General features: G+C 39.2%; 1 protein-coding gene across 1 annotated transcript; it reads left to right on the forward strand.

The window, feature by feature from the left end:
* The first annotated feature begins 1,492 nt into the window (after window positions 1-1,492).
* acvr1c (activin A receptor type 1C) lies at window positions 1,493-14,470 on the forward strand. The gene is made up of 9 exons (XM_085374916.1): window positions 1,493-1,577; window positions 6,724-6,954; window positions 9,398-9,640; window positions 9,808-10,038; window positions 10,136-10,303; window positions 10,719-10,875; window positions 11,872-11,996; window positions 12,380-12,510; window positions 14,323-14,470. The coding sequence occupies exons 1-9, from the start codon at window positions 1,508-1,510 to the stop codon at window positions 14,446-14,448; spliced, it is 1,482 nt and encodes a 493-aa protein (XP_085231042.1). The 5' UTR covers window positions 1,493-1,507; the 3' UTR covers window positions 14,449-14,470.
* Window positions 14,471-17,858: the final 3,388 nt, after the last annotated feature.

Below are 17,858 nucleotides of genomic sequence, written 5' to 3' on the forward strand. Positions count from 1 at the left end.
GCTGACGGTTGGATTACCAAACTCTCAAAACAGGCAACTGTCAGATCCTCGAGGGCACCACACTTGCAATTAGCTGATTTTTTTTTTTTTTTTTTTTAAGGAGTTTGGAAGTACAATATTAATATTGGTGGGACCAGCGTAATTGTCATAGGCTGTATATAAAAGATGGGAGTTATCCACAGGACTGCAAACTCACATTTGAGAGCTTGAAAGAGCCTGAACAATGGTGGGCTAACGCTGCCTTGGCATCCACCTGGCAAAGCAGCTGTACACCAAAGTTTTAAAGGGTAAGTTATCAAAAACATAATAGTAATAATAAAATCACCCTTGTACTGTTGATACATGTAGATCAGATACCATTAATAGCTTTTTAAACAAGTTGTAAACGTACTTTAAGCTGTAAAGCTGCAGTGACTTACTTTCTACAGCAAGCTTGAGGTGCCCACGGGAGGAACTGCACTTAAGTGTGTACTATAAGTGTATACTGCAAAGGTGCACAGTAGATATTTCTATTATGAATGTTCCAAAAAAGTGCCACAAACCTGTTTAAGATATTGATTCTGATTCGCTGCGATGGTGTGGTGAAGCTGTGTTGGTATCCACCTGTCAGTCATAGCAATCATGACCCCTAATCCCTAATGCATCATTTTAAGGCTTAATGTCATTTTAACATGTTAACAGGCAGCTGCAAAGGAGAATAATCCTTGAGCAGTTTTTTTTTTTTAAATAAAGGGAAACATTGGCTTCCTTAGAGACCAAAACTGTTTTTGTAGCAGGCTGTAAACATGTTTTTAAAGTTGGGCTTTGTAACATGGGAAGTGACTGGCTTTTTGGGGTCAGCCTCCATTGGAGAAACTGAGGTTTTGGCATGTTGCATTGGCTCTATTTTTTAAGCCTGGAAGGCTGCCACTGTGCATAAAGGGGCTCAGAGTACACATTCAAAGACACATTCATATGACATATTCGTTCCTTCTGCATTAACTGACATTAATTGCACTCAGGGAAGCACAGAGTGCTCATGTTCTCATGTGTTCATTAGGGAGCTCAGCAGTCTTGTTGTGGATTATTTATTAATAATGTATGGGTTGCAGATTGGCCAGATTGTGGCGTTGTAGTTAGTAATTTCCACAGATTACACTGTAAATAGTTTAAAATCTCTGCACATTTAATAAATAAGTGAGACCTCAGTGAGCAGAGGTAATTTCCATATCCCTTTGGCAGACAGGAGGTGGTGTTTCATTGGACCGACAGCAGTTAAATGGATGTGCGACGCACTTTCTCTCTGGCTCCCATTCACATGTCTTTATCAGAGGTCTGCAGCGCTAATCCTCTTAAAGTCCAGTCAACAGAGGCGGAGCAAACTGCGTTTCTCGATCGTTTACAGACGGAGACGTTTGTGGCGGGGGTGCATGGCCGACGGACTTTACCGCAATGTTTATTTGCTCTGTTTTCTGTAGAGTAGCTGTGTAAGCGGTGCGTCAGAGAGGGAGCAGATGCGGCTCTTACCATGACTCGTCCCGGGAAGCAGTGCTTTCAAGCGGCGTTGATTTTCCTGACTGTCGCCCAGCTGACTGCAGGTACACAGTCTCAGGGTGCAACATGATAATAAGCTGTGCCATTTGTTTTTTTTAAGGTTTTTAATGAGTTCTTAGACCGCCTACACTAACCCAATTAGTATAGTTGGCTTTTCAAAATCACACAAAACTTTATAGCAATAAAAAAAAAAGAAGAAGAATTTGTCTTTAAAGATATGATCAAAAGTGGAGCATTTCTTTTTCTTATTTTGCTGCTGTTAAAAAGGTCTGAAAGTAAAGTTACCGCCCACAAACAGCATGTGTGCGGTGGGGAAGTATGGGTGTTAAAAGACTGTAATTTCAAGCTGTCAGTAAGTAGGTTTGGCTAAAATATGTGGTCAGCTTTAGTACACATGCTGTGATATATCATTTCAAAGACCTTAAAGCATTTGCCTTGTAGCCTGTTTGTATCTAGGATTAAAACGTTTTGCTTAATATGAAATAGAAATATTAATTATTTGTTTTCTGTGATTGAATTCATACTACACCCCTGAAAGGATAGTTCATCATTCAAAAATAACCTGGAGCTACTCTCATAACTTGATAACTGAGGTAATAATTCAAGTGTCTCTAAAGTGATTTGCAACTTTTTCTTGTCATATGTTTTGCTTTTGAACTACTTGTTGCCCAAAACTACATATTTGCTGAAAACTGGGCTGCAGAAAATCCTAAATTGAAGGCATTACAATTTTCTTTTATTCTACAGACCAAACAGTTCATTATGGAAATAGATGTCAGGTTAACTGATGAAAACAATCCATAGTTTCCACCCACATTCATGCTGCATCTTGAAGTGCTGTAACATTGCATTTGATATTGATGAAATACATTAAGAATTGGAGAATCTGCAGCCACTTAACTCCAGAGCTGGAAAACAGAACAGATGCTACTTCATAAACACAGCCTGGCTTGTTTGGCTGCTGGTGGGCTCAGGTACACAGAAAGACAACTCCAACTTAGAAAAACTGTGTTAGACTGCAGTGCATGTTTTACTACATTTCCAGTGGGGCAAATAGATGGTGGGTTGAACTGGATGAAAACTATTGTTTGGCAAACTTTGTATGTCAGATCTTTGTCTAACGCATTTTGTTGAAAATAATTAAAAAGCACAAGTTTTTTCATCTGACATTCTCTGACTTAAGGTAAAAGGTTACAGGTGACTTAAGGTAAGTTGTACTAGTTGCACTCTCTTAGTCACTCTGGGTCACCTTTAGCTATGTAATAGCTTAATTTCTAATGCAATGATTAAGTGAAACTTTTAAAAACAACCAGTTATTGCTTAATTGCGCTAAATGCCTCTTATTGCTTAATGCCTCCAAATTATTCTACAAGCCTCAGTGCTATTCTTCTAGACACTGGAATTCAATCCGAATAATTGAGCTACTTAAAAGGTTAACAAGGCTCATTAAATGCAGATTTAAGTAAAGCCAGAAAAATAACAAAGTAAAAATGTCTCTCTTTCTACATTCTTTGCAGTGAACGTATTCCTTATTTGAGTAATAAATGGGTGATTTTCTAGTGTGGCAGATATTCCCTGTTTCCTGTAATTGTAAACACTTTCTCTGTTATATTAGTGCAGATATTAGTTCAAAGGGACTCATCGAGTTTGGTCCACAGTTATAACAAGACTTCACAACACTGCAAATAACAGTATTATACTCCCCAACACAGAGAGAGAATTAATTTGTAACTGACTCTGGTGATGCCTGAGGAAATGAGTAATTATTCTTTCAGGATTGAGGGGTGCTGCAGGGCTATCCAAACCTGTTAGTTTATGGAGAATGATTTATAAATGTGAACAGCATGTGCAAAGTTTGCGCAATATTTCATTTAAAAGAGTACTCATTACTGTCACTGCTCAGATTCAGCTTCCCCTTCTAGGGTTTGTCACAAAACAAGCTCTAAAAGCTGCAAACAGTCATTTCAAAACGGATTCAAAGCAAAGATCCACTTCCAAACTGAATGGATGTGGAATCAACTTTGATTCATTGTTGGTTTTCTTTTCACAGCTTTTTAAATGTGCACGCAGAGGCTATGGGGTAATATGAAGTTCCTGAAACAGAGAGAATTAAATATAGATTTGAAATGTAGTTATATATCATCATAAGATGGGGATTTAGAAAGAGGGCAAATGGTTAGACAAGTTTCCTGTTAAACTATTGTTAGATTACGTGAGGTTTCACAGTCCCATTTATTGTAAGAAGTTTAGATTTTTGTTTCTGCTAATTTGATAAATTAAGCCAATAAAAATGTTTTTACTTAGAAGTTTTTGCGCCTTTTATAAACTCTCAACAAGATTTTGAACATGTATATTTTGGAAAAATAGTTTTGCCATTTAAGATGCACGATCCCCAAATCAAGTCTTCGGTCTCCATCAGTGTTATACAAGTGATTAAATACACACACCAGTGCTCAGACGTTCATCAGCTTTAAGAAAGGAAACTCTCGCCGCACCTCAGTGTATTTTAACTTAATTGTCCTTGAACAGGTTGTTACCAAGCAACCCCAGCTATGCTATAAAAAGGCAAAAAGTAATCTCATAGTCTTCACCTGAACTTTTTTTGTGCTGATTTTGTCAGCAGGTCTCTCATCAAGACGAGCTTTACAAAAACCTTTAAAAGAGAAGATTGGTCATATTTCTAACTGTCAATCAGTCCCATTTAAAGACCAAAAGGATGAAGAGTTATTGCTGCTCAGTTGTCCACTGGAGATTATGTTCTGTCAGTATAATGAAGATCAAATTTATGTCTTCGTTCCTTCACAGTTTATCCGTTTAGAGTGTTTTGTTGTGAGTTTGGGGCTGGCTGGAGAGATGTCTGCCTGCTCTTAAATTCAGTAAATCAGGTGACACGTGGTCTCTAAGTGCTTTATTTTTCTTTGCTGCTAAAAAAAAAGGAGAAATGTCTCTTTTGGGGTAAAAAAAAAATGTCCATGAGCACTTTCATGCGGGAGATATTTCCTTTCTTCCGAACTACACCTGCAATCCCTGTCACTCTGCAGAAGGATTCATGTACTCGTGATGAGAGCATTATGGGATGTAAACATTAATGATGTCTTCTCTCAGCAGAGCTATAATTAGCTAGCTGCGCGCTTGTTTTAGTGGTTGTAGACTATGGGAAGAAAATAGTTGTTACATGACACTGGTCAAAGCAAGATTTGTGGTTGTATTTCTTTTTCTTGTTCTGGAAAAAGAGACATCAGTTCTCTGTTTGTTTTTGGCACCTTAGTCACCACAAGGTGAGTGGCATTTTGTTCCATTATAGTCAGAGAGAAGCCAGACATTACAGCCAGCATGTCCAAAACTGGGCAGCTTGCATCAAAACCACCTAAATGAACAGCACAGCAGGCTGGAGGAAAAATATACTCTAATTGAATTTTTCAAAAACTTCTCCTTTGAGACCGTACACCGCTGTTTACTGTGGGCTGAAATTTTTTTCACTTTAATGGTTAGGCTACAAGATGTTGAAAATAAAGATTATGTTTATAAAGATATTATTTTGTTATGTAATGATATTTGTTTAAATCCCCTTTTCATACTTTGGCTCTTCCAGATTTTAGGTACCATATAACCTCTGTGTGACATGCATATTGTAAGTCAGATTTACTTATAAGGCATTCATAGTTCATGGGAACTGAGCCAAGTGAGCAATGTGGTTCCAGATTTAGTACAAAATGCAGAGTCAATAAAAAATTGATCAGCTTTCCAGGAGATTCGCGAGGGAGCAGAAAAAAACAAGAGTCTGGAATAAACAGGGATTGATTTCTGATATCACTACGTATCAATGAATTTATGATTTATACGATTTTTAAAAAAAGCACACAACAAAAAAAACATAAAAATACAGCTGATTAATCTCATTTCTTAACATTTTGCTTCCAGTGAGCCAGACTTTATTGTATTTTTAGAAAACTGGTCTCCAGGTTTGGACATTGGATGCTTTTTCACTTGTTTTCCATCCAGTCCTGTATCCAAACATTTTCAGAATTTGTTTTTGTTTGTTTTTTACATTGATCTATGTTTAAGTATAAAAAGGCGACTAAGTGAAGGAACTAGTGTTTATCCAGGCCATTATAACAGGCAACTTTGAATCTTTAGGCCTTTTGTTTCTAAGAGCATGTCAAAAAGAAATTATTCCCGTTTATTTAGTTGAACGTACAAAAACAGCATAAAGTATTTTTTGCACCAACAAGGTGAATTCCAAAGAGTTATCAGCAGAAGACTTGGCACAGCATGGTATTCAGAGGGCCCTTAGAAATTCTGTAAAAACTGGATAAGTGGAGGACAAATGAAGAAATGTCAGGGATAAAAATATCTACAGTAGATGGACAGTATCTGAAATTCATATCCTAAAGAAATAGGAAAAAAAATCCAGCTAAGACCTGACGCAGAACCTGCGAGATGCATCTGGTCCTTCAGTTGATCCGTCTGCTGTCCACTGCAGAGTCATCAGAAAAGGTCTCAGTGGCTGTAAAGAAGCCATTCTGACAACAGGTCTTATGGCGTGGTGGATCCAAATTAAGGCAGTGAAGAATGACTTAAGATTATTACAGAGTACAGTAAGTAAAATAATTACTGCATACATACAGCAGTCATGACTGGAAACTGATTTAAGGTATTGTCACTTAGCTGTTGATAATTATATTTCAGGATCAGCCATCAGTGTCTATAAAAAAATGTATGAATGGGTGATACTTGTTACAAAATATTACAATTTACAAGATAAGGCTGTGGAGACCTTTAGCTTGAAAACTGAAGGCGCCATAAAAAACATTGCACACAATTAAATAATTAGCAATTTTTAAAGCTATTTGTTTTTCTTCCTTGTGAGCAGGCAGTGCACTCTTGCTTATCAGACACTGCTTATGGAACAAAGCATGACAACAGCTCCAAGTAGAACACAAGATTATGTGGGTGTTAAACTAAGAGGCATTAATCTGGTTCCTCCACCTCCATCGATTAAGAGCATAGATGTCATTGTGTAACAGGAGCATCCTGCTACTAAAGAGTTAAAAACCACTGTTCACGGGAGTCAGTATATTGTCCTCCCCCCAGCCCCCCTCAGTCACTCACAGATAAATGAAGTACAGTGAATGCTGTCAGCTGTAAAGTGTCTGAAGACAAAAATCACCAAATCTCAATGTCTTTCAGGTTTGAAGTGTGTGTGCCAGCTGTGTGCCAACAACACCTGTGAGACAGCAGCAGACGGCGCTTGCTGGAACTCTGTGATGCTGATCGATGGGAAGGAGGAGGCAGTGAAGTCCTGCCTGTCCCCCTCTGAGATGAAAGGCCAGGTCTTCTGCTACAGCTCCAGAAATGTCTCCAAAAGGAACTGTTGCTTCACTGACTTCTGCAACAACGAGACCCTGCACCTATACCCAGGTACAGCCCACACGATGCTAATAACCTGAGGCCGCTGTGTCTATTTGCCTCTACTAATTTTTGGTTGTGTTTTGAAGCAGAAATAATACAGAGTTATATATAAACAGTGCACAGTGTGGTAATGCAGCAGTATGTGGCGAGACCACCTGGCCAGCTGGGGCCTCTCTGTGTGCAGTTTGCATGTGCGCTTGTGCGGGTTTACTCCAGATACTCTGGCTTCCTCCCAGTCTCCAAAGATATGTATGTTAGTTAGCCTGTCGTTCTAAATTAGCAGTGGGTATGACTGTAAATGCTTGTCTGTATGTTTGGGTTAGACCTGCAATGGGCTACTTGTCCAGAGTGTACTCTGCCCTACATAAGCTGTGATAGCAGATACAAAAATGAATAGATTTATATATAAACAGTTTGCGGATATTGTAAAAATGAAATACAGGAAAAATGCATTCAGCCCCTCAGACAGTCTTTTAATGTTCCACTGCTTCAGTAGCATACACTCAGCGGCAACACCAACTCAATCTGTGTGGGATTTCCCACTCATTCTGGTCCCGGCTAGACGAGGTGGATGCTGATCCTCCTAGATCCTGTGACATAACAAATCTGGCAGAGGCTATGGGACGTCAGTTAGTGATCCTCCCCCTCCCTCGCCTGATTTATAAATAAATACTTTGTCAGGCATGTAGTCCCAAAAGCCTCTCATGGGTCTGCCGGCTGGAAGTTGGGCTTAATGCAGAGAAGGATTACTCACACCTTTGTATATGCAGCTGGCTAAAAAAATTACTGAAATGGTTTATTTATTAAAAATACTGCAGATTATCAGTTGATTTCCTAATGGATTCATTTACTGATTGTTTCCAATTTGCAAGCAGAAAGGTATAGATGGTCAGTGAGAAACAAAACAAATATATGATCATATTCATATGTTTGGTGCTGAAGTGTCTGATGCTGCAGATTTTTAATGAGAGTGGTTGGGGCAGTGCCCCGAGGCCATGATGGTGCTGACTGTGAATGAGGACAGCGCAATCAATCTGTTCCACTGCTTTGCTACATATCAGCTCATCCGTTTAGCTGTGGATTTTTTTTTTATACATAAAGAATTCATGACCTCGCTTTGACATCCATGCATTTCTATACTCAGACATTTAAGTGCTAGGCAGTGTTTAGTGGTTTGTGTAGCTGTACAATTTGATTTACTTTAGAGTTTTTCAACACACGGGAAGGGATACTTTAAGTGTTCCTTTGTACCTAATTTCCAAACTCCTCTTAGCTGTAGTAAACAGTTTAAAAGCAGATATAAGCTTTGAGATGACCCCAATCACCTAAGAGGGAAGAAAAGAGTGTGTACGGTAGAAGGTCTTATAAGCCAGAGGAGAGAGTAAGGTCTTGTTTTGCACCATATCTGCTGAGCACCAGTTGGACACATGGCAGGATCTGTATTTAGGTAAAAGGCTAAAGATGTCTTAAGAAACTGTGGTTTAGTTCACAATGTGTTGCTTTGCACATTGGGCCATCTGCAGATGTTGCACATTTTAGGATCACTTGGTGAGGACATTTCATCCTTTGGGGACTTGGGTTTTTTTCAAACCTTTATTTTTTTTATTACAGTACCCACATGTGCACATATATGTTGAAAGAGTTAGTTGTAGCTCCTGCAATCTTGAAGCTGGCCAAATAATCGTTACAGAATTCTCCCTCTTTATTTCCCCAGACCAAACAAAATTAGCACTAGGTCATGGTAGTAATGCAGCACTGACAGCACATTATTTTGCCAGCATGTCTCTAAATCTCATATTATCACAGCGCCCACCCGCTCACCTGTTTTTGTTTGTGTCCAGGTTTTCCTCTGGCCACCCACAGACAGAATGAAGGTCAGGGACAGAAACGTCAAGTTATTTTGTTTTGCCAAGCCCAGATCTTTATTTGCGAGGTCTGACGGTGCACCTGTTGCTGATTAGTTCACTGCACGTATTTTTTGAGGAGTGAAAGCTTGCTGGCACCAAAAGATTCAATATCTTTATTCCTTTTTGATTAATGACACTTACAGGCAGTGATGAAAATTTTCAGACACGCTGGAAAAACAAGAAAACATTGCATCTGCCAAACGTTCAATTTCCACCTCTCTAAAGTTTAGGGCTGCAGAATAAGTGGTGTTTTAATTTTGCTGAGCTTTTCTAAAAGTCTGAAAAAGCTGACTCATCTATGCTAGCTGGAGTTTTATGTAACACCTGATGTGTTGAGTTGTGCTAATTGCCCCCTATGCTGTTGCTTGCCATGTTTTCTAGTAACCACCAGGGTGTGCAGCAGACACAGCAGGGACCTTAGACCCATTAAACACAGTTTCAAATCTTACCCCATTCTACATTCTACTGATTATTGAACCAAAAAAAGTACTAGGAATGTTAGAAAAGGACTACACGCTAATAATATTGGCTATGTTGTTGTTCAGAGAGGCCTTCAGAAGAACCCGGCTGGAGCAGGCTGCAGCTCATCGTGGTGATCCTGGTGCCCTCCTGCTTGCTGTGTGTAGGGATCCTGCTAGGCGTCTTTGTTGTGCAGGGCCACCGTTGTGCCTACAGGCGATCCCACAAGCAGGACCCGGAGGAGCCTCTGGATGATCAGTTGCTAATGTCACCTGACAGAAGTCTCAAAGATCTGATATATGACATGAGCACTTCTGGTTCAGGATCAGGTGAGAGAACTGCTTGAACTTGTCACATGGTTACTGACACGATGGCCCGGATTGTGACCATTGTGGTACAAGTATAATCCAGTAATTGCACACATTTTGTTGATCCCTCCAGCTATGATCTGCTGAGACAAAACCACTGCTCTTCTCTTCCCGTCTGCATCTTGCAGGGCTGCCACTGCTGGTCCAGCGAACCATAGCTCGAACCATCGTCCTGCAGGAGACCATCGGAAAAGGTCGATACGGCGAGGTGTGGCGCGGCAAGTGGAGGGGCGAGGACGTGGCAGTTAAGATCTTCTCTTCCAGGGACGAGCGCTCGTGGTTCCGTGAAGCTGAGATCTATCAGACTGTCATGCTCAGGCACGAAAACATCCTGGGCTTTATTGCTGCTGATAACAAAGGTCTTACAACTAGGCACTAAATACAAATGTATTCACAAATTAAGCTATGAAATAAATTCGCCAACATATAACGTTGTCATTCGCTGCCTTTTTGCAGATAACGGCTCATGGACTCAGCTCTGGTTGGTGTCAGAGTACCATGAGCACGGCTCCCTGTATGATTACCTGAACAGGCACACGGTCTCAGTGGAAGGCATGATTATTCTTGCTCTGTCCATAGCCAGTGGGCTGGCACATCTCCACATGGAAATCATTGGCACACAGGGTATGAATGTACTTAGTAAATAAAGAACTTGAATTCTAGGACAGTGAAGTCACATCAGAGAAGCTCAAAGGGTGCTCTATTTCCTTTAATATATATATATCCTTTAATCTTATTAAAAGGAGCAAATGTATTTTGGCCATGTGCTTCCTATATCTCAATGCGATATCTTTATATATTAAAACCTGAAGAAAAAATTTCCATTGACTGACCATTAATTTGCTAATCAACTCAGTGCTACAGTGTAACCACAAGGCAAACCCTGCTGTGATATGATAAGGTGACATTTTATGACATTAAGGCTGGAAAATGATCCTCAATTTTATCCATCTCTAAAAGACCCAAAATATTTGCTGTAATATAAAGAACATTTTTGGGGCTTCCAGAATAACCTTAATTGTTACTTTCTTGCTTCTAGGGAAGCCAGCCATTGCTCACAGAGACCTAAAATCTAAAAATGTCTTAGTGAAGAAGAACGGGACGGCGGTGATTGCAGATTTGGGTTTGGCCGTGAAACTCGACTCCAGCACAAACACCATAGACATACCATCCAACCACAGAGTGGGAACTAAGAGGTTGGATTTATGTCACAATACAAAAAACACACACAAAACAGAAATGTGAAATTAAACTGAAGTGCCTTTAAACCGAAATCACTTCCATGTTCTTTAAATATTATTGGTGATTTTGAGTTGTTCTCTCATGTCGGTGTGTTTTAAAGTAATACTATTAATTGGCCCTTAAACATTAAGAGGAAGCCAGCATCTTTGGTTTTGGTTTCAGCAAGAAAAGCAGAACCCACAGTAACAAATAAGGCCCTCCAGGTGTCATGCTGGAATAACTGGCCTTGTTTATTTAGAGAGTAATATTAGCCGTGTATGTACACATTGCACAAGGGGTTTCTGGCACAGCTTCACCTATTTCCAAGATGCATGGAGGAAAGGACAAAGTTTAAAGAGGTCAAAAGTGCAGGAACACATGTGTAGAACAGCTTTCCCCCCCGATTGATGCATAAATAATACTCTTTATAGAGGAGACATCATCATGTAGTGTCTGTGCACACAGTTCACACAGCCCGTTTGAGAAAAATGCTGAGTAAAAGTCATGAAATCTCAATTTATTTGGTGTGAGAGAACAAACAGCAGTGATGCAACTGTAAACAGTACAAAAACAAATGTATTTATTTAGCAGCAGTCCATTCTCAAGCATTTAGGCTTTGGCGACTCCTAGTGGTTGTGGACTTGTTTTTGGTCAGTCTATAAGGCTTGAGTAAGTGCTGTGTTTTCTTTTAAAGATGATATATTATTTGTCCTTTTAAAAAGTGATAACCATTCCTACAAGAGCAGCACTTGAATCTTTGCTGTCTTCAGCAATGAAGACGGATGCATGTCCTGCAGCTTATATGTTCTGCTGGTTTTGACGAGGGTGATGTGACCTGTGGTTTCACATTTTTAGAATTTGGGTGAGAAAGTTTTGAACCCAACCCACACAAACAAATTCGTTAAAGTATATACTGCAAGAGGTACTGGGCTTTTTATTTCATTAGACAGTAATCATTCTGTCCTCTGCAGGTACATGGCTCCAGAAATCCTGGATGAGACAATCAATATAAACACATTTGAGTCGTTTAAGCGGGCGGATATCTATTCATTAGGCCTGGTGTTCTGGGAACTGGCCAGAAGATGCTCCGATAGGGGTATTTCAAACTACGCACACACACATACACTCTACCACAAGTTTCATGCAAATTTCCAAAACAATACTTTTATTTTGGGAGCGACTGTGAGAGACTTGCTTTGCATAATACACAGTTGAAAAAAATCTTATACTGACTCTCAGTGCAGGCTGTCTGAAATGAGCGGCCATATTAACGTCATTAACTAAGGCCTGAACTTGTGGCTCGCAAGTATTACTTGCACATACGCTGCCATATTATAGCATTACACTGAGTATCACCACAGTATGTAATCATAGAAAAAAGGAAAAGCATGCACTGCTTCAAGAAGAGTGCATACATGAAACTGTAAAAAAAACCCAGACAATAAACAAAATGCTTTTTTGTTTTTTGCATTTTCACAGGACTTCATGAGGATTTTCAGCTGCCTTATTATGACATGGTGCCTTCAGATCCATCCATTGAGGACATGAGGAAAGTGGTTTGCGATCAGAAGCTCAGACCCAGCATTCCCAATCAGTGGCAGAGCTGTGAGGTGAGACAGAAATCTGATGTGTCGTTATGTGAGATAGCTGTCAAAGAGCCGGTGTCACGGTGACATAAAGCACGATTAGTCACAGTTTAGCACCAAACCGAGCATCAGTGAACCAACAGCCTCTAACCACATAGGAAAATTTACAGTGTCACATATGAAATAGCTGTATCAAAGCATGAGCATGTTTAAAACTAAACAAATTACATGCTAAAAACAAACTTTTGTGTGTGCTCCTGACAGTATTAAACTTTGTCAACTTCATTTATATATAGTTTGGGAAAAAGCCTTTATTTCTTACTTTTTTAGCATATTTTTTACACTTACATGTTTTAGATCATCAAAAAAAATTAATATTAGACAACAATAACCCAAGTAATAGCAATAGCTTTCTCGATTTGTGGATAACAGCTCGCACCTTGATTTTCTGGAGTCTTAATGCCTTAGAAATGGTTTTATAACTGTTTCCAGAGTGATCGATGTCACAGTCACGAGCAAATGATGTCAGGAGATCTGAAATATGCTTTAGTGTGAACCGAGAAATGCAGTAAGATAATCTAGGGGATCTTAAAGCATGTATATGACTGTGTCTAGATTTTATCTAGATAAAACTGAGCAGACCTTACTGAGTCTTGTAAGCTGCAAACCAAGCTGCACAACTGAGGTGACATGCTTATTTAAGCTGAGGTGGCTGTCAAAGATTAGTCTGTTGTCCCAACTTTATACATAAGGAGCTCATGTAACAGCTATTGAGGTTATAGGTAATAGCTATCACCCTCCATGCTTGATGCACTCTGGCCACAAACTACTACCTCAGTCTTATCCATAGGTCAATAAATTTACCATAATTTTTCCTGTGTACAACGCATCATGACATCACAAGTTTTGCCAGTTTGAGGGAGATTTCTTTATTCTACCAGGAAGGGAGGGAGTATATTATGTCATTTGTCTGTTTGCTAGCAGTCTAATGTCAACAGTTTTCAATGTATCATTTTAAAATTTTGTGTGATATTAGATACCAATAACAACTCGAGCTGATTTCATTTTGGGGAAAATCGGGTCAAGGTCAAGGCACCAAATTTCAAACTCAGTAAGAGCTTTTTATTACCCACAATTTTTATGGCTCGTCTTCAAACTTTCAAACAATATGCTAGGCCTTGGAGGACACGAGTACCATGATTGGCTAAGCATTTGACCTCGATAGGCTGATGTCAGCATGATGTAATAAAAAAACATCAAAGTTGTAGTATAGCCCTTGCCTTTCAGGGGGAGTTGCACTTTAGTGGACACTGTTCACTATCGTCACAGATATCATCAGACAACTCGGTGATTCAAATATATACATATTACAGCCATATGAAAGTGGAAATTCTCTTAAAGCTTTTTAAAATGTACAGAAAACTTGATATTTAAGAAGTCAGGACGGCACTGGAGGGATGACACACATAGCAGTGGTTATCTTCAAGGCCTCGGGTAATGGGCTAAAAGTGATTGACAGAACAGGGTGAGGTCTGAGACTTCTTTGTCTCAGATCTCATTTCTTGTTAAACCACTTCCCGACAGAAGAGAATTGGGCGTTATTCTGACACACCACTGTATTCAATTTTAGCTACCAAAAACTATTACTACCACTGCAAAGGCTGCAAAGATATTTCTACAGAGTCAATCAAAGAGGTTGGATTGCATGTTTAGTTACCGGTGAAACTGTTCAGATCAGATATTTGATATTTGTTATTCCAGTACACACTGGAGCCTGACCTGTGATTTTCCGGGTTTTGTAACTTATAACGTCATCTCATCTCGTTGCTACACCAGGCTCTGCGTGTGATGGGCAAGCTGATGAGGGAGTGCTGGTACGCCAACTCTGCTGCGCGACTGACTGCTCTGCGGGTCAAGAAAACCCTGTCTCAGCTATCCGTTATCAAGGACATCAAAGAATAGTTAGATTTGTTGCTCTGCAGATCGGCACTGGTGCTGGCGCTGGTGTAAAATAACTGACCTCTCTTACTGCCCGAGACGGCCCCCACACCGTCGGAGAGCTTCATCGTGTCGTCGTTGGTGCCAAAGTATTGTAGGAGTCATTTTTTAAAGCTTTGCACTTAGACACCTTGTGAAGCAACATTTTAACCAAACAGCTAAACTCTTGGTAGGAAGAGCCATTATAAATAAGTCGTGTTTGATGTATAAATAGATTATTTTGCTACCTCAGTATCATAAGTGCCCAAAGCTTGAAGTTGCACATTGATATTTGTGCCATATCTTGTAGCCAATACAGTATTGCTGGGTAGTTAATGTGCTAAATGACAATCTTGTAGGATACTGGATTTAAACGAAACAAAACAGCTGGTTTGACTGTTTTTTAATGACAGACACACATACAGATTTTCCCTGTTAATCAGAAGTGCTTCTGCTTGACCGGCACTCATGTACACAAAGCACTAAGCTTACAAGTAAAAGATCATCTTTAGCTCAATGCATCCAAGGTTTGCTAATGAAAAATTAACTCACAGGAATTGGATAATTAAGGGTGTTATAAGCAGAAGAAATGTAATGGAGTGATGAACTTTTCATCCACTGGTGCCAATGGTCACTACATGAAAAGAGTATTTCAGCATATAGAGTGCAACTTGAACTAATGAAAGTTTATCCCGACAAAGAAATATTTCTGACATTGTTTGATTAACCATAAAAATCACTACAAATACATATTTTTAATATAAAGATAAGAAAATCTATGAATGTCTATTCTATTCTTTTTCTAAAAAAAGCTTTCTGCTACTGAACAAAAACGAGCAATTATCCGATAAATGTAAAATAAAACATCTAAACAAAAGCCTATATATAATTCAAATCCATTGTTTTTATATAAACCTGACTTATTTTTGCATTAGGTGAAAAAGAAATTGGCAAAAAAAGCTGCCGAAGGTGCAAACGTAGCGCAACATGCTGCTGATTACTTTTACATACCACATAAGGGGAGCACAGTTTGAATATGGGTTCACATTAGCATCACTAGCACCACTGACTAACATGGCCTACAGAGCCTCGACATAAACAGGCTTAGAGGAAGTGCAGAAATCTGAATCTGCACACGATTTGTGCACACATGTGTAGGTGTGCTTGCATGTGTGTTTGAAATCATGCAAAGTGACTCCTTATTTAAAGCTGTGGATTGAAATAATCTGAACAATCGGTGTAGTGATTGTGAAACTGTGAAACATAACAAATATACACTGAGGCTTTTCATTCACATCCTGTCCATATGTTCATGTTTTTAGTTTCAGAGACAAGTGACATACTTCAATATCTGTGCTTGGTATCAGTGTTCGCCTATTTTGCAGTATGAAAGCACTTATTGTCAGAATGACTGAATAATATGTAGTATCAGCAGTGTTGCCTCTGAAAATAAGCTATGTACAGTAGCCTGTTGCTCTCTTGGCAAAATGTGCAAGTCTTCAGTTTTTATTTCTGTAAAACTATAAGGTACTTTTTTCTATAATTACTGAAAATTAGAATGTTATTATTATTTATATGTTCTGTATTGTGTCTTATCTGCTTCTCTATGAAGACACAAAAAGGGACAGAAAGCAGATAGCAAAGCATATCACCGTGTGCAATTTCTGGTTTCTGATCTCACATATAATATAGAATTTTAAACAAAGTAAGACCTACTTTTGATTTTAAGCCCGCCATCATTTAAATATACATGTTTGATGTATCGAAAACTGTTTTGTGTTACTTCCTCATACTGCATTGTGTCGTCTCTTTTTGCACTATTTATTATCCATATAAAATGTGATGTCAGTGGGTAAATAAACTTTTTCACTGACTGAGCATCATTCATGACTTTGACAGAAAGATGGGATGTTTTGCTCTCCCTACATTTCAAGGGTAATTTTGTAAGAAATGACTGTGCAGAACTGCGCAAGTTACAGGGGCAGAATTTCCCGGAGCCGTTTATCTGAAGCTGATCTTTTTTTCTTTATCATCTTCCCATTCGCACTTTCAACTGGCGTGACTCATCTGCGTTTCTGTTCTGCTGCTCTTTCTGCATACGCTGTTAATGTCCGTTAGACAGAGGAAATAAAGCGCTGACACTGAAGCCATCAGCGCTACATGGATGAGTCAACCCCCTTTTTCTGTGTTGCATTAACAGATTTTTACAGTGAAGGCTGTCATGTAAGAGGAGGTCACGTTGTGTCACTTCGGGGCATCAAAACACGCACATAAGAATTTAAAAGTTAGGTTTTAAAAGTATTTTTAGCTGCTTTTAATTTTTCATCAGCACCATCAGCGGAACAGACACGTTTATTCAACCTTTTGCTATAAAGTCACACCACCAGGCTACAAGCTCAAAACAAACCCAGCCTTGCTAAATTAACACAAAGACAGCTGTAATGTAAGCATTACAGAAAGCAAGGGACAAACGAGCGATCACCACAATCACACTCATTCATCATTCATCAATCATTTCCTGTGGAACAGGTTCTAGATACATCATACACATAACGCACAGTGTGACTGCAAATTTTCAACAAATGCGTGTCAACAATGTGTCAGTCATCTCTAAAATCATGAACTACTAACCCACCAGAGCTTTATCTTTCCGGCCTTGCGCTCAGCAAAGTCATTGACTACATTACTCAGAAACAAGAACGGGTCATCTCTTTCCCCTTATGGTTGAAGGTGATCGAGATAAAATAGAGAAGTCAAAAGGCACGTTATGGACGAGAGCCAGAGTTTAATAATTACTAATGGTTAAATACAGTAGTGGTGTAAAAACACAGAGTGAGAAGAGATGCTTGAACAACAACAACAAAAAAATGTTCAGTGCATCATGGAAAGACTTCAGCGGCCTGTTGCAACATGACGAAGGAATGGTCACTTCAATCTGAAATACAGGCTTTGTAAAAATGGAAAAGTTAAGAACACATTCAAAAGTAGAGAAGATGTCTGAATCCAAACTGCGAGATGGTTTAATAGAAGTGGTGTTTGATAGCTTAAGACGCTGCCTCTCATTCTACTTTTAAATACCCTAGGAACCAAAAGTACTGTCTTTAAGATATGATGGGGCCTGAGGAGAAGGATTTTAAATTCGATTCTGGATTTAAAGGGTAACCAGTGAAGTGAAATGAATATGGGACAATATCTTTCTAGTCCTAGTTAATACTCTCTTGGCTGTTCTGGATCACCTGAAGGCTTTTCAGTCATGAATAAATGCATGAGCTAGCTTTTCAGCATCACTTTGAGACAGGATGTTTCTAATTTTAGTGATATTGCGCAAATGAATAAAGACAGTCCTACATATTTGTTTAATGTGCTCACTGAAGGACATATCCTGATTAAAAAGG

This window comes from Diplotaxodon limnothrissa, linkage group LG16, assembly GCF_057381915.1.
Source record: "Diplotaxodon limnothrissa isolate DT_005_m linkage group LG16, D_limnothrissa_male_GT1.1, whole genome shotgun sequence".
In the NCBI taxonomy this organism is placed as follows: Eukaryota; Metazoa; Chordata; class Actinopteri; order Cichliformes; family Cichlidae; genus Diplotaxodon; species Diplotaxodon limnothrissa.